Source organism: Triticum aestivum, chromosome 1A, assembly GCF_018294505.1.
Source record: "Triticum aestivum cultivar Chinese Spring chromosome 1A, IWGSC CS RefSeq v2.1, whole genome shotgun sequence".
In the NCBI taxonomy this organism is placed as follows: Eukaryota; Viridiplantae; Streptophyta; class Magnoliopsida; order Poales; family Poaceae; genus Triticum; species Triticum aestivum.
In genome coordinates this window covers 169,141,644-169,164,977 of record NC_057794.1, presented here as the reverse complement: position 1 = coordinate 169,164,977, position 23,334 = coordinate 169,141,644, and the positions used below count along the sequence as shown (strand labels likewise).

Below are 23,334 nucleotides of genomic sequence, written 5' to 3'. Positions count from 1 at the left end.
ACAGTGCGGGGTTCACCTATAGGAACAGTAGCAACCAGCCCATATTTTGTTTTATAAATAACAGGTTGTAGTGTACCACTTTGAAGACGTGTACGCAGAAAAACAGAGGGAGCTGGCACAGAAGATCCCGTAGGTGCAGCCTCCAGCGAAGCAGCAGATCCCAACGTTTTCGAGGGGGAGACAACGACGTCAAGAGGATCGTCTGCGGCGCACGACTCAGAAGGAGGAGAAGAGCCGGGCGCAGACAATCAAGGGGAGCCGGGCGCAGCATGCACAGGATCGGGACGAGGCGGGTCTCGTCGCGTGTAGACGCGGGGGACAGGCGCGAAGCGGGCGGGAGTCAGGTCCCCCGGCGTTGGTTGGCGGGTCGTGCGGGGAGGGAGGGGACCGACCCCACAGCCTAGCTACACACGGCGTGAGTGGGTTGGTGCGGGGGAGAATCAGCCTGGGAGGCGCGGGCCTCCTGATGAGGCGGTGATCCCGACGTAGATATGCCCGGACCTGACGCGGGCTGGCACGCCGATCCCGAGGCGGATCGCCCCTGGTCGCCTGTGTCTGCGACAGAATCCTCCCGGACAGGGTTTTCTTCAAAAAAAGCATGATTTCCTGCACCGTTTTCACTGCAATTTGTTCCTGTAACACCAGACTCAGGTAAAGGATTAGGAGAGTTAGTCAAAATTGGATCATCATAGTTATCATTACCCATACGATCAACTCCAGAAAGATGAGAAGGAAACAAAAGGATTTCTTTGCGAAGGAGAGCACCGACATTAGGATGGAGTGAGGCAAAAGGAAATTGTGTTTCATCAAATACCACATCACGAGAAATATAGACGCGACCAGTTGCAACCTCAAGACATTTAACACCCTTATGTTGAGGACTGTATCCAAGAAAAACACATTGCTTGGAACGGAACATAAGTTTACGAGTGTTATAAGGGCGAAGATTGGGCCAACATGCGCAACCAAAGACTCGAAGAGTGTTGTAGTCCGGTGTGATATGCAAAAGACGTTCAGTGGGGGTCTCGTTAGAGATGACACGACTAGGCCACATGTTGATGAGATGCACAGCGGTAAGAAACGCTTCATCCCAAAATTTTAGTGGCATGGAGGCGGAAGCAAGGAGAGCTAGTCCTACTTCAACGATGTGGCGGTGCTTGCGTTCGGCTGACCCATTTTGCTGGTGCGCATGAGGACATGAAACATGATGAGAAATGCCAATCTTTTGAAAAAAAGAATTGAGCTTCTTGTATTCCCCACCCCAATCAGATTGCATAGCAATAATTTTACTATCAAACTTGCGTTCTACAAGAGCTTGAAAGTTGTGAAACACTTGAAAAACATCGGAACGCTTTTTGAGCAAATAGATCCATGTATACTTACTAAAATCATCAATAAAGCTTACATAGTAAGAATGTCGACCAATAGAAGTAGGGGCTGGACCCCATACATCAGAAAAGATAAGCTGCAAGGGCTTGGTTGACACACTAGTGGATACATGATATGGCAGTTGATGACTTTTTGCTCGCTGGCATGAATCACGAACAGTCTCTAAATTTCTCTCACCAACAACTGGGAGTTTATTTCTACTAAGGATTTGATGAACAGTAGCAAATGATGGATGACCTAAGCGACTGTGCCATCTTTCAGCAGAAAGCTTGATGGCACCATAAACTCTTTTATTGTATGAGCAATACTTAGGAAGTAATGCATAGAGTTCTTCCACACAAACACCCCTATGGAGAATTTCCTTCGTGACCTGATCCTTGATCAAAAAGAAGAAAGGGTGAAATTCTAGAAAGACATTGTTATCAAGGGCAATGCGATGAATAGATAAGAGAGTTTTGGAAGCATTAGGCACATGCGAGATATCTTTTATTTCAAGGTTTTTGTGTGGGGTTTTGATATGTGATTGACCAATATGACTTATCTCCATACCTGCACCGTTTGCCGCAGTGTAGACTTGATCATTGCCACGATACTTCTCATGCATTGTTAGCTTCTCCAATTCACCTGTGATATGATTTGTTGCACCGGTATCCATATACCAGTTGGTATCGACACCGTATGATGTATCAGCTGCAGCAACAATTTTTTTTCTTTTGGGACGTATCATCGGCATAACGCCAATCACAGTCCTTAGCAATATGATTAGTTTTTTTGCAGATTTGACATTTACCCTCGTAGCCTTCGTAGTCTTGGATGTTTCGGCCCCTGTTGCCGTTGGAGGGGGGGCGCCGGCCGTTGTTGTTGCTGGAATTCCCCTGGTGATAGTAGCCTCCGCCGCCACCACCATGATAGGATCCGCCACCGCCGCCGTAGTTGTTCTGGTGGTAGCCTCCAGCGCCACCGTTCGGGTAGCCGCTGTTGCCGCCCCCACCATAGCCTCCCCCACCGTAGCCGCCAGAGCCGCCAGATCCACCACCGTTAGGGTGGCCACCGCCGCCATAGCCAGGGCCACCACGGGGGCCGCCACCGTTGCCCTTCTGGTTTGTGTTGCCGCGGTAGCCGCCCTTGTTGCCTCCTTGTCGCCCGCCGCCGCGGGAGATGGAGTTTGCAGACGATTTGAAACCACCGGCTCCGTTTCCATGGAACATCTCGACCCTCTGGTCGAAGTTGGCCACGAGAGAGAAGAGGGCGTCGACGGTGGTACGCTCCGTGCGCACATCCAGCGCGGAGACAATCGGTTGGTACTCCATGTCGAGTCCAGCGACGATGAAGGAGATGAGTTCTCCCTCCCCGATCGGTTTGCCTGCCGCCGCGAGCTCGTCGGAGAGAGACCTCATGTACCCGAAGTAGGCCGAAGCCGACTGGGATCCCTTCTGCGCATTCGTGAGAGAGGCTCGGATGTTGTTGACGCGAGATAGGGACACAGAAGCAAACATGTTCGCCATCGCGTCCCAGATTGCATGTGACGTCTCAAGGGAGGCGACTTGGATGAGAACTTCTTTGGATAGGTTTCGGAGGAGATAAGCAACTATTTGCTGATCTTGAATAAGCCATGGGGAGTAGGAAGGATTTGGGACAACCTGATCCTTCCCGTCGGCTCCTTTGGAGGTGATGGTTTTGGAGGGTTCTTGGATAGTTTGATCAAGGTAGCCAAAAAGGCCAGCGCCCATGATCTGTGATCTGGCCTGGGCGCGCCATAGGACATAGTTGGTATGGTAAAGTGGTTCGGAGATGTTGTTGTTCAGGCCGGAGAAGATGGCCGAGCTAGAGGAGGACATGGTTCCTGGGATGATCGGTGGAAGGTATGATCTGTCGATGGAGGATGGGTGGAGGCGAGCTAGGGATGGGTTTCTGTCGATGGAGGGTAGATGGGAACGAGCTAGACGAGGTGGAAGAGTCCTGCTCTGATTACCATGTTAACAATGGTTTAAGCGTCTCAATCACCGTAACATGGTGACCCGCATGTATTTGTATTGATATGGCTTGGAGTACAAGGGATCCGGTGGTTACAATCTAACCATACGGAAGAGATATACAAGGGGAGGAGATAGAGATAGAATACAGAGATAAGTTATCTAACTAACTACCTCCCTTGATGCGCAGCAATATTGGTTAACAGCAACTGCCCTACTATGATCGCTTAAGATTCTGCAATGCATGCCACATGATCTTTCGTCGTATTTTCGCTCTTTTTAATCATGAACCGCACAGAAAGGCCGCAGGACACCGGTGTATTTTGATGGCTTTCTGAGCTAGTGACTTAACTCGTATTTTATAGTTTCGTAGCAACGCACGGGCATCGTGCTTTAAGATATTGACTTGCAGTGGATGTGTTCACAGGGCAACAAGGATGGCTTATGCCCCTTGGACAAGCTTGAGTTAACTTGGAAGAAGATGACCTGCCAGAATGAATTGCATGTTGTTGATTGTGGTGACCACCTTTTCAAAATCAGCCAAAGATACCAAAAATCAGCGAGAATAAGTCAACATGATGTTGAATTAGAAGCTGTTAAAGCAATTGCACAATTCGTCCAGAAGTCCATAGCTGAAAGCTTAACCTAGCCGTTCCTTCAAAATTTTCTTATAACATCTAACGGTAGGTTCCTGATCCTAAAATTCTGGCTTTTGAACGATCTAATACGATCAGGTACTTGGTTTGCTGACTGATTAGATGTAAAACAATGATATCCCCCAACCCCCCCCCCCCCCCCCCCCCCTCCCGGGAAATGTAATATGCTTGTAATTATTTGTATTTTTAATTTTTTATCATGGAACACCTTTTTGTTTTGTCACCGTGTTTTTTGCATGATTGAGATAAACTGCATTGAATATTCGTACATAAACATGCTGTTGCTGCTTATCTACGAATTGTTACTAATTCAATAATATTAGTGGCTAGCAGTATGTGGCAATGGTGTGGTGGTTCATTAATCAACAGTAAATACGTTGATGTATGCAAGGGTTTTTTCTTTGCTATCATCCCAACTTAACACATGATGATTGCAAAGAACATTCCTCTTGGATGCCCTGTGAACACATCCACTGTTACTCTGTTAGTCAAGTCAAGCTGTGTATGCATATCTAGTTTCTGCAATGTGTGACCATGGGACATTGCAGCCACATCATTAGCAAATTATTTAGATCTGCAATAGTTGACTAGGAACATAATATATGATAATCTGAAGACTATTATTTTCTCCTCGCATTATGCGGTTACAAGAGACACTTTGTCCAGCGAAAAGAAAATGTATTTGTTACTCAAAATGGTAGCTTAGGTCTCAGATTATGGCTTTTGTCCTTTCGTGTTGTCTTGACTAGTTACAACTTTCAGTTCATCTGCTTGCTCAATATCAGGATTCGTCTTGGGTGCTTCTTTGCATTTGCTGTAAATGCAGTACACGACCAACTGAAGAATACCCATTAAGCAGCCAATGAAGCTTGGTGCCTTTACAAGAAAACAAGTATGTCAGCATAATTTATACATTTTATTGTGCTAAAGTTTCTTTTTGTACTAACCGTGAGAAAAGGATCCTTTCCAAGGAGCCCATACAGCATCCAGAGTAAACTTGTCAAGAAGCTAAACAATGACAAGTAGAAAGGCATGAACTCCACACTTTTCGTCCTGATAACTTGTTTCTGCAATGTTGGATAAAAAGTTATTTTTCTTGCCATGCCTTCTGTCTAACTGAATATATTTTTTCTGAAGTACTTTGGAAACTGATATAAGTCCATTGAACCATTTTTAGATATTGTGGAACATACGATATTTTATACAACTTATCACATACATTTGTGGATCATTTTGTCAGGCTTACAACGTTGTTGCAAATCATTATAATGAAACATGTTGTTCTTTTCTCTGTGAATCATAGTTCAGGAGGCACGTTAAGTAACAGTACTCACCACAGCTACCAACGGAGAGCCATACATTAATATGGAAGCCACCAAACCAATGCTACCGACAAATACTTTACGCATTTGGTGGGTGTGGAATGAGAAAATTGAGAAAAATACAGCCATGCCGAAGATGATTAGAATTGGAGATACCATCATCATGACAAGCTTCTGCAAAAGATTGCCAGTTAAGTGTTAGGATTACTAATCGATAGTAATTCTTATAACATCATATACGCATCTAAACATCGAATTACTCACCATTTTAATTATAAGATTTTAACTACAATCGTGAAATAGTACCTATAAAGCCTAGGGGTAACTATGAAATAATATATTCTCTTATGTTTGCATCAGAAGGCTGGTGTTTGGTCGTCCTTACATGGTTCAGCAAGAGTGAAAGCGACATTTTATAAATAGAAACATAAAGTGCTCTTGTCCTTAGTCAATCACATGCCTACAACTAAACATAAAGTATTCTTGTCCTTAGGCAACTATACATATAATTGACAGATTTATGTTCTTAAATTCACTACTCACTAAGTCACTAGTAACTAGATTCTTTTCCTTCATTTCCCTAAACAATAAATGTTGCTTTTTCCAAATCGTAGTTACAATGAAGCATCTGGTCCCCGATGATAGAGACTATCACTATATTACTTAATTGCATACCTACACATGTATACAACCTCTTCTGTCACATTAATATGCAAGAGTTAGGCCTCAGTACATGTTTTATGTTTAGTAGAGATACAAACAATTAACAGTATCTGATTGACACTATGATTATTACATAGCTTATGAATTTCCAATTTATCTGAATGTGATAAATTAGGAGTAAATATGTGCTTATTGCTTCCTATCATTTCGTCCAGGGAAGCAAGGCTCTCACTTCTACTTTCGTAGTTTTGCTGATTCAATTTATCATGTCCAAGCAAGGTTGTTGCCTTTGTATATAGTTGTATATATCAACTATAATATGCTAATGGAAATGAACACGAAATTTTGACAGACACTGGCAGCCATATTTTCCTACCGCAAAGTTACTAACATGCTAATGGAACAGAATCACAGATCTTCAGAAATAACTTACCTTTTTCTCTCGTGGTGCAAACCATATGTATATACTGATAAATGTGCTTTCAAAGAGCACTCCTAGTGAGCTGATTCCGGACAGAGTCCAATTCTCCCATCCGGAGCTCACTACTGGAAGACCGTACCAAGTATATGTGAGGCTGCTGAACAAAGTTAAGATATATGGTATGCATGAGTATTCTTCTACGCTGCCCTTCTTTATCACTCTTCTGAATGTCAATCTGGGAAACACAGTAAAATGGAAAGTGTTATGCAATGCATCAGATACTCTAAGCTGATCATAGGAGTTTATGATATAGGCATGTACATTGGTGCTGCATAGAGGAGAAAGCAGACTACACTTCCTGCAAGAAAAGACCATGATGGCATTAAAACAGGAAGCAAACTAGTTGGAGTAGCTAGTGAATTGAAAAATACCAATAATCCCTGTTGTTACGTGGAGGTCAGGAAACATTCTTTTGGGCTGAAGGTTTTATCTTGCCACAAGAACTAGATTTGCCCAGGGTTCATAGTTTATAACAAGGGGCACGCTATTTATAATGCACGATGGGTGTTTAACGTGTTGGAAGAAGAAGATATTGCTCAAACCACTAGGTGGAATATCAGTAGGAGGCCCACATACTTCTCTTGTTCATACGAAACACGGCTCAATATTCAGCAAGACCGCAAACGTCAAGTAAGGGTGAAATGGCCATACATGTTTTTTGCTCAGAATCCAGTTAATTATTCCAGCCATGTACCTAGAAGAATCTCAAAAGCTTTTATGTTTGATGCTGGTCCATCCATCCATGTTGGAGAATCTGGTATGTTATAGCACCTATTCCATCTATAAGATAGCGAGATATGGTGTCCAACTGTTGGATTTGCTTGATTATGAAGATATTGAGAAACATCAAAATGTCTCATTAGCTTCTGTTGCTAACAAGCGGCAACTGTTGATCCACAGGAAAAAAGAAGGGGTGAGAATCCTTGGTGTCTTTTGTTCTTCACTTTTTCCATACATGTTAAGAAGCATCCATACATGTGATGTATCATGCATCATTATCTGACCACGGAACAGTTCTGTTATTCCCGTAAAAGGACCGATGCATTTGCTTACCATTCGTAACGAGCAACTGCATTTTTCTGGTAAAATTTATTAGATATTCTGATGCTGCTTATTAACCTCTAACTAATGTAATGATCCTGAGTAAATGTTCTTATTATAACTTACTGATTCACTCTTCGTTTCCCTCTTATTAATTTGTGTGTTTCTTGCCTCATGAGCATTCTGTGGTTCTCTTGCAGTGCGAATTGTCACTCATGGAATGATTCTTGTGGCCAGTATAGAACTGAGCTTTAACTGTTGGTTCACATGATCATATGTAATCTGTCTGCTGTTTCGCACGTTGTAGTGCAACCAGTGTTATTGTCATTGATCATAGAATATGCTGTAGAATACCAGTAATCCTGAATATGTGCTAAAGTTGCCACGCTACGTATAAAATCTTCAACGACAAGCATTTGATTCCAAGAAAAGGCGACTGTCATGCAGATAAGCATACATTAGAGGTTGAGCATCTATTTCGTGTGGAGGGTGGATGTTGCGTAACTGCTTGTGTTTTTTCTTTCTTTTCGTGTTTCATTGTACCCAAAAATCGCTTTCCTCCCCATGAAGCCGAAAGTCCCTATAAACCACCTGTCTTTTTTGTTTCTTTTGCTTTCTATACTAAACTGTCATTTTAATTTGTGTGTAGTGCTCCAGTTTGAAACCCTTTCTGAACTTGAAAATTATCTTTACAGGTCATGAAGCCACCAAATTTATATTTTCCAGTTTTTCATTGACTCTTAATGCACTACAGAGGGCCGCGTTACTGGAGGAGACACTAAGATCTGAAGCGTGAATATATCTGACAAAGGAACAATAGCTTTATTCTTCTAGAAGAATTGATGCTGTTATGACTACCATTAATTCTAGCAGACGAATAACCACAATTTGTCTGATAAGAGCAACCTATGTATTTTAAGTAACAGGTAGGCACTCTGATGCCGTCGGTTACCCCATCACTATATACAAGTGGTCATTTTGATCGTGGTTTTTGGTAACAAAAGGACATGAAAAAGTTATAGCAAGTTTTATTCCATTAGGATAACATTTCTTCTACATTGTGTGGCTGAACACTGGTTTTAGTTATTCTTTTGCATCTTCCTTGTGTGTGCTGTGGAAAAACTAGAAACAGTCTTTTGTAGGGCTGATAATTTGAGTTTTAGGGGCGAGAAAAATACTTCTTTTGTTATTGAGTTTTACGCAAACCTAGCCAAACAAGATTTTAGCTGGTTAAGCTCTAGAAAATCTGATTTTTGTACCCACTTGGCATTTTAAGTATCACTATTTGTTTGTTTATTTAATAGTGTCGTAAGGTGGATTAAACAAGTACAGGACAAATTAGTTTCGGTCAACTTTTGTTTTTAAAAACGGAACTAGGAGCATCGAAACACCCTGTCCCAAGAAAAAGAAAACCATGATATATTCTCTAAGCACTAGTTACAGACATATTTGCATCCAAGTAGGCCCTAATAAGGCTCTGATAGGAAGAACCTATTTTGTTTTTGACACTGCAATGGACTAAGGAAAATTCGCACACATAAAGCATATATCTATGCCCAATTGCCAGGGTGGAATTGTTCTCTTCTTCCCCTGGAACCATCTTTGTTCTTTTTTCTTGCGGCTCGGCTCGGCTGCCGATATTGTGTTAGAATGTGTAATGTGTGTTTGCATAGGTATTTTTTGTCTAGGGAGAATATAGCTACGTACACATCAATTACGTATGTGAGTCTTCTCATCCAAGGGCCAGTACAACCTTGGAGCTTGGCAAAAGAAAGTTTTGTTTTTTCGCTCTTTCACAAAGAGATCATCTAGAGAAAGTGTCGACGCACTTGGCTTGATAGCCGAGGACAGTTGGTCCAGTTTATATTCTTTCTCTTGATGTTATAAATTTATGCGATTTTAGTGGTTGTCATGTTTTCGCCAATTAATAACCACAAGAGTTTTGTGGTGCCCATCAGCAAATTCAGGAACATTACTATGCTTCAGCAAATCAATGTTTTAAATAGCGGGCTATGGCATTTAGCGGTGACCCTTAAAAATAGCTATAGTTGGGCTATAGTGGAGCTATAGCGGTAAATTGTACATGAAATCATTTAGCGGCAACACGGTCAAACAGCTATAGCGGGGCTATAGCCGGCTACTTAAAACTATTGCAAATATACAAACCAAGTGGGCTGTGAAGCAACCAACTGCATGCCATTTTAGTTTGATTGTTACACCAGTCAGTCACGTTCATCGTCCTCGTTTTGTTTGTAAGTGTTACCAAGGATCTCTGGAACATCCATCGGAAAATACATAAATGGGGTAAACATATGATTGGACTGCTGTCATGCATGTGTTTACCTATACATGTTTGTTTCTCACCTGAGATGAACAATTGGACCTTGTTTGCCACCGAGTACTTGGTTGATCAACAAATGCATGTCGGCCACCAGATGCGATGCCACATTGATCAGCATCTCTTAGAAAAGAAGATATCAAACGTAAAGAAAATTCCTGCTATGCTCTGGGATTCGCCGCAGCATTTAGAGAACTCATAATGTGCTCATGGCGACCACACAAGAGGGATAGCAAGCTCTCGAACTCCACCTCTCAACAATGACGTTGATTTGTCCCTGCTTGCCATTAGCAAGCTGTTGCCGTTGTTGCCATTCTGGCGTCCATATACTCCCCTTGATCACCGCGGACCACAAGGCACATCGATCCGTTTAACTCGTTTGCGTACAAGGGGAGCATCCACATCGGCGACGTTGATGGTAGGACCGTAGGAGGAGGGGTCTCATTTCATTATCCTTGATATGGCGCTGTCTCGTGCACCCGCTACTTTCTCTATGGAGTGGAAATTTCCCTTGTGTTTAACATTCTATTCAATCACGTTTTTTCCCGCAGAAAAAAAGGTTCAATAATGTTTTCTACAACATTTCCATGTTTGCCGAAAGGTTGATTCCATCAACATGGGTGCTTGGATAGTTGGATTAAAGCAAATGCTCCATTGGCGCCGGAATGGGAAGAAAATGCTCCATTGGTGCTAGAATCGTGGAATTCCATCGACAGTAAGATATGTTCTGATACACTAATAGGAAACGCTCTGAATGAAGACCACATCAGGCTCGATCTCTAAGCTGTTTAGTCCATATTCGGTTTTTTTTCCACAAGGGGATATATATATACTCGATGCACAGCGTAGGTATAGGTGCCGTGAGATATTGGAGGCCACGGAAGAGTGAACCTTGCACATGCAGGTGGTAGCATGCTGGCTAGCTTCTTTTGTGCAAAAGAATGGCTTTGGAGCGACTGGACGATTCATTCAATGTTTCTTTCTTCCTTTTTGAAAGAACGGTGGGGATGCTACACTTGGACTAGATAAGTACCAGGAAATAAAGCGCTAAGGCCAATATTATTTACAACCACATAGACAGGGCTTTGTTCAGTTGCATGTGGATCCGAGTCGATTGAAGGGATTTGAGGGGGGATTTAAACCTCTTATAAAAATACAAATCAATCCTTGCCAATCCCCTCCAATCCTATGGGGAGAGGATTAACCGAACAAGCCCTGGCGAGGTCTTTGGTGCACTCCCTCCCACCCGAGTAATCGTCGTAACCTGATCGAGTCTCCTTTCTTCTCCCTTCCGCTTGTTACCGTTGCCGTCAGTAAGGATTGTGGCAGAAATGAAGCCTTTCTCCGCGTGTCCTTATTGGGCGTAGTGGCTCGGAGGTGACTGTGCTGGTGTCATCCTTCTAATCCGACTGGGGATGTTCGTGGTAGTGCACAAGGAAGGCTTGGCTTGGTGGTTACAAGCCATATGCATTGGGCATGACCAGTGGGCAGTGTCTTTGGTTCCACACCGACACTTGTGCCTCATCATGTGTTTTTGATGTGTTGCCTTTTAATTGGCTGTGTCGTGGAACCGGATCTCTTGGATTTGGAATGAGACTCGTTTCGCGGTGTTGGAGCCATGGCCGACATGGCAAAGGATGGTGGTTGCTATCGTAGTCGGGTTCGTATAGAAGGCTACCATATACCGACCTTCACGATGGATTTTCTTTTTTTTTAACGAGAGAAGTGCCCAAAAAGATCCCGAACTAGACCTAAATAACAAACTGGTCCTTAAATTTTGCAAAGAGGCCCCCCAACAAGTAGACGGAAAATGTGACATCGAACGGTTGGTGAAGAAAGTAGCTCACCCTACACTCTCAAAAAGAGCAAGACCTTCTCCATCAACTCGGTAACACCCCCGCAACCCCCGTGTCGTCCCCGCTAGGGTGACCCAGGTGGCACCAAAACCCTAGCCGTCGGGGCGCGAGCTCCCTCCTCCCCTTCCCCCGCCACAGCCGGGGGACGCGTCGGGCTAAGCCCGAAGGCCGACAACGGTGGTGGAGGACTCCATCTCTCCTGCGTCGTAGGGGTGCTGTAGGGCCGCAAAACATGTGGGGGCATGGTTGATTCATTCTAGGCGGCGCGACGGCCGGCCCTGCCTTGGGTGGCGGCGACTGCAGGCGCGACGGTGTGGGATGCGGGCGTGCCGGCTGGCCCTGTTCGGGCAGCAAAGATGGCCAATGATGCGGCGATGCACCACCTGGTTTCGGATCGGCGGCGGCGGCGGCGTGGAGGGCCTGGTGGACAATCGGCAGCATGCGTCACTACTAGGAAAAGGGCTATAGATGAAACTGACACTAATGGCGCACCAGACATGTGGTGCGCCATTACTATATACTAATGGCACACCACATCCACGGTGCGCCATTAGTAAAAAAAAATTCATTTTTTTTCAAAACTACTAGTGGGGCACCGTGGGAGTGGTGCACCATTACTAGTTCAACTAGTAATGGCGCACCATGCCACGGTGCGCCCCCCCCCCCCACGTGGACCGCCTTTTCAGTTTTTTTTAAAAAAAGATGGAAATGTCAAAAAAATAAAAGAAATAAGTTTCCCATGTGATATGTGGTCTAGTTGTTGTGAAAATTTACAAATATGAATTTCGACTTTATTTATGAAATCTCTCGAGAATTTGTAAAATGAGCATAACTTTTGCGTACGAACTCGGATGAAAAAGTTTTTTATATGAAAAATCATCTACTCGAAAAGTTACATCCGAATTTAACGGGGGGACCCCCGTTAAACATTTTCAAAATCCTCAAAAACCTAACAGAAAAAAGATACGGGGCTTTTAAGATCTGGAGAGGCAAAAAAATTCAAACTTACTAATGGTGCACCTACCCATGGTGCGCCATTACTATCTTCCCGCCTTCAAAATTCAAAATAAGTCAAAAAAATATAAAAAAAGTTACTAATGGCGCACCTGCCCATGGTGCGCCATTAGTATCTTCTCGCCTTCAAAATTCAAAATAAATCAAAAAAATAAAAAAAAAAGTTAGTAATAGCGCACCTGCCCGCGGTGCGCCATTACTATGCCGTATATATGGCTGGGCGTGGTCCTCTCCTCCTTACCTCTTCATTCTTCTCCTCCACTCCACCTCTCCTCCACTCCATCTCCTCCTCTTCTCCACTCCATCTTCCCTTCTCTCCTCCACCATACTACCCTCCTCCTCTCCGGCGGCCTCCTCCTCCTCCTCTCCAGCGACCTCCTCCTCCCTCCTCTCCTCCCCTCCCCTCCCCTCACGGTTTCTCCTCCCTCCTCTCTGGTGAGCTCCTCCTCCCTCCTCTCCGGTGAGCTCCTCCTCCCTCCTCTCCTCCCATCCCCTCATGGTTTCTCCTTCCTCCTCTCCGATGCTCCGGTGAACTCCTCTCCGGCGACCTCCTCCTCCTCCTCTCCGGCGAACTCCTCATCCTCCTCTCCGGCGATGTAGGCGAGCGCCTCTCCGGTGACCTCCTCCTTCTCCTCTCCGGCGAACTCCTCTATGGTAAAAGAACACGGCAAAAGAATGTACAAGATCCAAAAATAGGAACAAAATTTGAACTAATATCGTGCCAAAAAACAAGTAAAAAAACGAGCAAAAAATGGGCAAAAAAATCACGATCCAGATCCAAATTCAAAATTCAAAAATAGCAATGGCGCACAGTGGGGGTTAGACGGTGCGCCACTACTATTTTCCCGCCTTCAAAATTCAAAAATACTAATGGCGCACCAGTGGCCTATACTAATGGCGCACCTTGGCCTATACTAATGGCGCACCAGTGGTGCGCCATTAGTATACCAGATACTAATGGCGCACCAGTGGTGCGCCAGTAGTAAAAAATACTAGTGGCGTGATACTAATGGCGCACTAGTGATGCGCCATTAGTAGGCAAAATTGGTGCGCCATTAGTAGCCCTTTTCCTAGTAGTGCGTGCTATGGCCTCTGGTTAGATCTGATCTGGCCGGTGCAGCCTATGCGCGGCACAGCGACAAAGATCGGTGGTGGCCTGTGCACACGTTGCTAGATGGAGGTTTGTCGAGCAGATCCGGGTGAAACCTTGCTCTCGGCTACTTGCCAAGGCCGGCGATGGCATCGCTCTTCTATGTCATCACATTCATGAAGGCATCGCTGTGGAGAAGCTCCATACTTCTATCTGCTATCTCGGGGGGAAACCCTAGGTCAGTTGATCGGATGATGGCGACGCTCTTGTGTAGTTCCCCCTTGGGGGTGTCATTCTTGGAGCTGTGCATTGGCTCGAGGGACCAGTGGACGGTTTCTACAGTGGAGCGGCATTTCAGGTGACATGTCGACAATGTGGAGTCTTGACGGTGTGGCGCAGCAGGGTCTCGGTGAAGGGTGTGTGATGATGGACGCGCATAGGAAGGTGGCGTCGTCTGGCGCCATGGTGGCGTCGACGGCAGGCCTATCAAGGTGAATGCGTCAGTACCTACTCTGAAGATGGATCGACGGAAAACGGATGCGGCGGCCTCTGAGAGTGTGTCCGACCGGTGTGTGCCCCAAACCCGGCAGTGCGGCTTGGTTGGGGACTTCGGTTTTAGATGTTAGGCTTTGGTGTGAGGTATGTTTGGTATTCGGCTCGGCAATTAGCACATTTTCATCAATTGAATAGGAGTAGCGACATATATTGCCAAGATAGTGACTTCAGACTTACTGATGTATTACTTTGTAAGGTCTTTATGAATAGTAATATGGTTGTATGCATCGTCCAGATGGAGAGGACGGGGGTCATCCTCCTTTTCAAAAAAGAATTAACTCAGGCTTTAGGAATGAAAGGCCTTACTGTACATGGTGTCAACTAGTCGAGACCTTCATCCAGGAATGTAGTGTGGCAAATTTGACAATTTTGACCTCGGGACGAAATCAAATCATAGAATGAACTACCCATGAAACTATTTCACGCGGCTGACCTAATTTTGACCTCGGGACGAAATCAAATCACAGAATGAACTGCCCGTAAAACTATTTCACGTGGCTGACATTTTTGTGTAGCGCCCAACACGTAGGCGCCACACCCTACGATGCAGCGCCTAGCTCTGGGACGTTGCACCTCTGTCCATCGTGGCAGCCCCTGGGCCCGCTCCCAGCAGTGCAGCGCCTAGCCCTTAGGCACTGCACTGTTTGTTACGAGTTGGCTGCCCCCCTCCCCCACTCCCCCACCCCACACACCCCTACCCCCATAGCATCCGATCTGAGTTTTGCCCCCTCTTCCCCTCTCCCCCCTCTCAAATCCTCACCCAAATCTTGCAAATTTGAAGATTTTGTCCTTGGATTTCGAACTCAAGCCCTCCCTCAAGGTAATCTTCTCTGATCCCCTTGTTTTGATCCAAGTGATGTTAATAAATTGCTCATTTGTTGCTAGTTTGGGGAAACCCTAGTTTTGTATGGATATAGAGATTTGCATGGAGATGTGAGATGTTTGTTTGCCAATTTCCTATGATTAGGCTTGTTAGTATGTTAGGGTTATTCTTATGGGTGTTCTTATGTTGGTGCTAGGGTTAGGGTTAGGGTTGTTTGTTTCATATGTATTTTAGGGTTTGTATACCGTGTTAATCCTTGGATTATAACTCATGGAAGCGATGCTACATTGTGTTGTTTGAATGCTTATAGGGATGGGAAGAACATGAGTGTTTGTTCATCATGGGGACAAAGACGCCTTCTTGAAAGGCAATATTGAACTGGACCCGGATGAGTTTGACATGGTGTTTGATAGTAGTCCTAGCTATGTGGAGCTCTTGCAACAAGTGAGGAAAGAGTTTAATTGGACGCACCCTAGTGATACTGTTGAGTTGGAGGGAAGGCATAATGTTGGTTTTGGAATGCACATCCGTTGGAAGAAAATGCGTGTCAACTCGGAGCAACGTTGGGTTGCATACAAGGAGATGGTGGCCAAATCACTAGACAAGGCTCTTGAGTTATTTGCAACGAAGAAGGTTCATTCAAGTTTTCATTTGGAATTGAGCCGGAACCCCTTCCCTTTGGTTGCTAGTAGCCCCCCACCCTTGAAGCAAGATGAAATTGTTGAACCTCTTTTGACCCAAGAAGTGAGGCCAACATTGAGCACGTTTCCAAACAACCAAAATGAAGCTTTGCAAGAGGAGAATGAGTATGCGGACGATGACAATGAAGTTGATCTCCATGACAACAATGTGGGTGATATTGACAAATATCATTTGCAAGAGACAATGGACCATTCCATCCCTTATTCCCGTGGCTATGCATCGGATTCGGATGATGAAGGTCCCGACGAACAAGTTGATGAGGAGGGGTTCACGGTGAAGGAGGCCGAAGCTTTTGAGAAGGTATTCGGTCGTGATCATCGGACTACATTGTTCAAGGATGTTAGTCTCACAGATGAAGCCGTGGTAGATGGTGGCCAAGGTATATCTCTTGGGGTTAGGCCAAGATCTCACTGTGATTTGGATGACGGCAAGAACGGGATTGCTAAAGGGTCTAAGTTCGATACCTTCTTGGAATTGAAGATGTGGCTCGACAACTAATTGGTTACGCGTTATCGTCCACACAAGGTGGTGAACTCGGACGTCAATGTGCGCTACACGATTGCATGTGCATGTGAAGATGAAATATGTCCATGGATTGTGCGTGCAAGACCATGGAAAGGAGGTCTCACTTGGCACATAGTGAGTTGTGTGCCAACTCACATGTGCTGAGGCAAAAGGGTGGATGGCAAGATTGTGTCCCAAGACCACAAACAACTCACATCCGAGTTCATCGCTTACAGGCTCTCCAACTCAATATCCACACTTCCAACAATGAGCGTCCAACATGTCCTTGACCTTGTGAAAGCCATCTTTCATTACAAGGTGAAGTACGGCAAGGCATGGAAGGCGAATCAAGCTGCATTTAAGATGTTGTATGGTACTTGGGAGGAAGCATACAACCAAACCCCTAGGTTGTTGTTAGCCATGGCCACCACAAACCCGGGCATGGTTCATGTGGTCGAGCCTCATGGGGAAAAAACAACGGTTCATGAAGGAAGGGAAGTCCGGGTATTTGGTCGTGCTTTTTGGGCATTCGAGCAATGCGTGAGGGCTTTCGAACACTTTGGGAATTTTAAGATGAAAAAAAGAGAGGGGAACAAGATATTCATGGAGAGGGTGGTTAAGGAGGCTCACCGCATAAGGAAAAGGGAGGAGGAAGAGGAAGAAGAGAGGAAGAAAAAGAAGGGGAAGGGGCCTTGCACTACGCAATATAGCTATATCATCTTCAACTTGCTTGTGGACGATGACCGTGTTATCCTCTAAACTGTGCTCTTCGATTTTGTTGTGAACTACTATGTGTCATGAACTATTATGTATTTTGTACTCCTCCTCGATTTGGTTGCCAACTACTATGTGTCGTGGAGTACTATGTATTTCCTCCTCGATTTGGTTGTATGAACTACTTCTCAAGTTGAAGTACTATGTGTTATGAACTACTATGTGTCATGAAGTACTTTGTGCATATGTTGTCTTCACCAGTTGTTTGCCTGCTTGCTATGTATACTATGTGTGCATATGCTATCTTCAAAATACTAGGTTTGCCAACAAATTCGCTAAGTCCAAGTGCAGCGCCTAGCTCTTGGGCGTCGCACTGCTTCGTGTGGCGCCTCCAGGCTAGGCGCCGCACCAGCCTGTAACTTGCGAACTTTCTGTTGCTCTCTGGATAGCTCTTTCTAGGCGTGCAATGCCTCAGAGCAAGGTGTTGCACTACTTCATGTGACGCCTAGCTCGGAGGCGTTGCACGCTGGGAAGAGCTATCCAGAGAGCAATAGAAGGTTTGCAAGTTACAGACTGGTGCAATGCCTAGCCTGGAGGCACCACACCGAGCAGTGAAGTGCCTAGATACTTGCAAAACTTATGTTGCTCTCTGGATAGCTCTTCCCAGGCGTGCAATGCCTGTGAGCTAGGTGTCACACGCAAAAGTGCAGTGCCTAGCCTAGAGGCGCCACACTGTATAATGCAACGCCTAGGAGCTAGGCGCTTCACTTCTCGGTGTGGCGCCCTTAGGCTAGGCGTTGCACCAGTCTGTAACTTGCAAAGTTTTCTGTTGCTCTCTGGATAGCTGTACACGGGCGTGCAACGCCTTAGATCTAGGCGTTGAACTATGTAGTGCGGTGCCTAACTCAGAGGCGTTTCAAATAAACACAAAATTCATAACACCGGCCACTATCATTATTACACGGGGCTCCATCGACATAGCGTGCGACCGGTGTTGATGGTCCCAGTGATCATCGAGAAGCCAGACCATCCAAACAATTTCAAACAAAGCTTTCTTGTCATCACGATTATCTTTTGAATACAAATAAACTAAAGTATGCCTACTATATGGAAAATTCAAAGCATATGTATCCAAAGCATTCTTGTTAATACGAATATAATTTCAACACAAAAAAAGTAAACTAGGCCTACTTCATGCAAGATTAGATACAAATATCTTTTCCATATAAAATAACATGTCAACCTATGTATCCAAACCATATCTTTTCAATAAAATCAACTAAACTAGGGTTGCAAAATTAGGTATCTAATACATGCAACATTCTTATCTAATCAAATCAAACAAGGGTTCCCCAAAATCTTCAAAATAGCATACATTATATGGATAGAAAGAAGGGGATCGGAGGAGAGTACCTTCTAGGATGGATTGGTGAAGGAATCCATGGACCAAATCATCAGATCTGAAGGATTTGGGAGAGGGGATTGAGAGGGGTAGAGGAGAGGGCCGCCGCTGCATACAAATCAGTTTTTGTAACTGGTGCAATGGGGTGGGTGGGGGAGGAGAGGGCCGCTGCGGCTGGATAAGTCACAGTGCAGCGCCCGAGCGTTAGGCGCTGCACATTACATGTGTGGCGCCTAGCTCGAAGGCGCAACACTGATGGGTGCAGGCCCAGTGGCTGCCACGATGGACAGAGGTGCAAAACCCCAGAGGTAGGCGCTGCACCGTAGGGTGTGGCGCCTACGTGTCGGGCGCCACACAAAAAGGTCAGCCGTGTGAAATAGTTTCACGGATGAAATAATTGAAGTGGGGGCGAACTTGTTTACTGTTGGTCGCTGGCCTCACGCACCTCCCACATGTGCCCCTATTGGCCGCCTGGAACGCGCACATCCCCACCCCCCTACACCCTCCTACTGGCCACATGCTCCATGTGCCGCTGTTGCTAGCCACCAGGAACTCGCGTCGCTCCGTGGCCTCTCCAGGTAGGCAGTAGGGTCCGTGTCGAACTCGAAGGGAGAGGGTCATTTGGACTCCAGAGACTACAACACAAACGAACGAATTGACGATCCAACGTCATGAACTAGAGGAGCACTTCTCTGGTTTATGATGGATGCATGTATTGCATATGGACCATTAAAATTGGGCAGCAAGTGACGACGCCTATTTTTCTTTCCTAGGATTATGTTTCGAACAATCTATAGGTTACATGTACTTATAAAACATCGCTCGAAATCAAGGTAGGGAGAGCGCCACACCTTGCCTTATTGAGAGCTTTGCACGTGCTCATTAATTTCAAACCTGGAAGGGTTTACACCAAGGCGATCCCTATCGCCCATCTTGTTCAATAAGATCACAAATATGTTGTAGCAACGGCTAAGGAGAATGGGAAAGTTGAAGGAATCATTCCTCACCTTGTTGGGGGGGGGGGGTTATGAAACATGATACATACAAGGCCATAACAATGAAGTTGGTCCTTTTTTGGTAAAATAATAATTGTCTAGACTTCAGATTAATTTTCACCAAGGGACTTGTTCTGTTTTGGAAACACCAAAACGATATAAGAAAATTTTTGTTTATGAGGTTGGCTTACTTCCGTTCATATATCTTGAGATTCTCATTCACTTATGCAATCTTCAAAATAAATAGTGGAAGATGATTGAGGATAATTATGAGAAGCTTCTCACTAACTAAAAGTGCAAGCTTCTATCATATCACTGCAAAAAACACTTCCGTGATGATACGTGTTTGTCATAGTAGGTTACGATTTCTGTCATGCATGTACATCCATGACGATTTTATGACAGAATCAAGATAGTCATATTCGTGTTGTCGTAGAAGTATTCCATGACAATACTCAAATTATCATCACGGAAGTCTCCACTTCTATGATCATAAATGGCGCCTCATGAAAATGCTTTTTTCAAGGGTAACCGGCATGTGGCATCCACCATACCGGGTTGCGTTTAAGATATTGGGTCCAGTTTTGGATTCGATAAACCCATTAGTAGTCACGACCAGTGGCGATTTCCCACATGTAAAATTCTCATTGGCAGAAGGAACCACGTGTCAGCTCCGCGTTGGGACAGATGTCAACCATCCAATGGATAGGAGGCACCTATGATACGCCGACACATGGCATGACCCACCAGTGGCCTGTTTAGGTTAAAAAGGCCGACCTAGTCAAAATTAGCAGGCTAGCCCATTAACGGCCTGCTTTCAGACGACCCATTCACAATCAAGGCCCATAGGAATAGTGTTGAATCGGCCCATCAATGACCCATTCTAGATTTCCCATCATTGCGGCCCATTGTCACTTCTGGCCTGTTAACAGTCTGCTAAGTATTTTGGTCGAATTACGGCCCGATGTGTTTCAGCCTGTTAAAGGTCCTACTACATTTGGGCTCATTGATTGCCCGATAAAACTTTTGACCCATAAAAGACTGTGAAGGAATTAGGCCATTTTCGGCCATGTCTCACATTTGGACTGTCAGCGGCCCACTGTAGATTTGGGCCACTTCCGGCCTATTCTGTTTTTCGGCCTGTTATCGTCGGAAAAAAAATCCATGGGCCATATGTTTCCCAATGTCACATCGGGCCTATTAACGACCCATATACTCACTAACACAAATCAATCCCGCACGCACTTTCCGCCTGGTAAAGGCCCGTGTAGTAGGCCGACGCAATTACGGCCCGTCAGACTTTTGGCCCGGTAAAGACCCGCATTGTAAATGGGCCACCATAAGCTGAGATACATTTCAACCTGCTAATGACTGTCGGTGTCAAAACCGGCAGATCTCGGGTAGGGGGGTCCCGAACTGTGCGTCTAAGGATCGAGGGTAACAGGAGGCAGGGGACACGATGTTTACCCAGGTTCAAGCCCTCTTGATGGAGGTAATACTCTACTTCATGCTTGATTGACTTTGATGAGTATAGGGGTTACAAGAGTTGATCTACCTCGAGATCGTAATGGCTAAACCCTAAATGTCTAGCCTGTATGATTATGATTGCCTCTACGGACTAAACCCTCCGATTTATATAGACACCACAGGGGGCTAGGGTTGTACAGAGTCGGTTTACAGAGAAAGGAATCTCCATATCCGAATGCCAAGCTTGCCATCCACGCAAAGGAGAGTCCCATCCGGACACAGGGAAAAGTGTTCTATCTTGTACCTTCACGGCCCATAAGTCCGGCCCATGTCACATAGCCCGAACGCCTGAGGACCCCCTAATCCAAGACTCCCTCAGTAGCCCCTGAACCGGTCTTGTGATGACAATGAATTCGGCACGCAAGTTGTTTTCGGCATCGCAAGGCGGGTTCCTCCTCCGAATACTCCAAAGTAGTCTTCTGAACAAGAGATCTATATCCGGCTCCGTATAACAGGTTAACCCTTCCAACCATCAAGGCATAATACTTAAAATAAGATACATCCATCGACAACTTTTTCTAGCGAAACATCATGCTTAGCTCTGCTATCATTTTGAACCGTTTTTGGGCCTCCCGCCTCGCGTTTCAATACACAACTCCCATTGAGACATCTTTTCAAAGCAGAGATCGTGTCCCCTTATTGCGGGATTCTCATCAATACGAGTTTTGGTAATCTAACTATGATGTTCGCATGACCCCATGGGAATAGGCGAGTTTTAAGGCTCGAGGGAGGGGGACGCTTGATATTCGCAGTCCATATAAGTGGATAGGATCCAACTCTTCCATCCCACGCCTCATTCTCTCTCTACCTCCCCATCCTCGAGCTCCAGCACCGAAGTTCCAAGATTTCCTCCCCTCTGCAACTCTTCCGACCATGGCCGGCTCTCAAGGCAAGTGGATGGCCTCTTCCGTCACGGAGAAGAACAACAAGGAGCTGTGGGAGGCGCGGTATCTAACCGCAGAAATCAAGCACAGGCTTCCCGATCCGGTGCATGTCATCCCCACTCCGGGGCCCGCCGAGAGGGTGGTTTTCATCCCCCACTTCCTCCACGGACTCAGATTTTCCCTCCACCCCTTCGTGAGGGGTCTCATGTTCTACTACGGGCTGGATTTTCACGATCTGGCCCCAAATTCATTCATCCACATCTCGGTGTTTATCATCGTGTGTGAGGCCTTCCTCTGTGTCCCTTCACACTTCGGCTTATATCTCAAGTTTTTCAATGTGAAGCCGAAGGTGGTCGACGGGCAACATGTGGACAGTGGTGGCGCCATGGTGAGCAAGCTCCCCAAAGTCAATTGGCCAAAGGGAGTTTTTGTGGACACCGTCAAGATATGGCAACAGGAATGGTTCTATATCACAGAACCCGCGGCCCTAACTGGGCAGCCGCTCCAGCCTTCAGATGCGGACCCCCGCTGAGGCTCACATCCTGGACCGACAAGGGTCCGGACTGGGGGTCAGTCCCTGAGGTGCTGCTGCTATAGAAACGCGTTCAAGGCATGATAGCGAAGGACATTACCCTCGCTTACGTGATCCAAGTGATGCTGATCCGCCGTGCACTTCCCTGCCAGCGGCGGCTCCTCAAGATGTGGGAGTTTAATCCGGAAGGTCCGCGGACCCTACACCGGTTCTACGACACAATGCATAAGGGGACCTGGAAGCTGCTTTTTAAGAAGCGGAAGTCGTGGCCAAAGTCATCGGATGATACCAGCCTCAAATGCAACCATCCAGCCTCTAAGGTAAATTCTAAAACCTCCGAACACCAATTGGTTCGTCAATCCAAAGGAGAAGCATTGAGTAGTCCATCCCCAAATAGGTCTGGACCAAGAAGGTGGAGCAGGTCCGGTGTCCGGCTTCGCTCCCCGAAGACCCAGAGAATCCTCTACTAATGTGGATGCTAGTCCCGGCACCATACCAAGCGCTGGTAAAGAAGGAAAAGAAGAAGAAGAAGAAGAAGAAGAAGGAGGAGGAGGAGGAGGAGGAGGGCACTTCGGATGCAATACCTGAAGAAGCTGATGCCCAGTCCTCTCACGAGGGCGATGATGACAACGAGGAGGAGGAAGAAGAAGAAGATCCTCCCCGCAAGGGCAAGAAGAGGGCGGCCTCCGAAGACCTGAAGGCCAAAGCATCCAAGAGGGACAAGATTACCCTCTCCGATGACTCGGAGTCGGACGCAGAGGCCATCCCGAAGCACCGTCGCCGGACCAAGCCCCAAGCTGACTCATAAGTAGTCCGAGATTTTTCACATACATCCAATCTCTATGAACTGTCATGATAACTCTGAGTTCTATT

At 45.7% G+C, this 23,334-nt stretch overlaps 1 protein-coding gene across 1 annotated transcript; it reads right to left on the bottom strand.

The window, feature by feature from the left end:
• Nucleotides 1-4,619: 4,619 nt before the first annotated feature.
• Nucleotides 4,620-7,104, bottom strand: LOC123110707 (bidirectional sugar transporter SWEET3a). The gene is made up of 6 exons (XM_044531320.1): nt 6,856-7,104; nt 6,746-6,782; nt 6,437-6,659; nt 5,353-5,514; nt 4,966-5,085; nt 4,620-4,894 (listed from the first exon to the last, which is right to left on the bottom strand). The coding sequence occupies exons 1-6, from the start codon at nt 6,890-6,892 to the stop codon at nt 4,733-4,735; spliced, it is 741 nt and encodes a 246-aa protein (XP_044387255.1). The 5' UTR covers nt 6,893-7,104; the 3' UTR covers nt 4,620-4,732.
• Nucleotides 7,105-23,334: the final 16,230 nt, after the last annotated feature.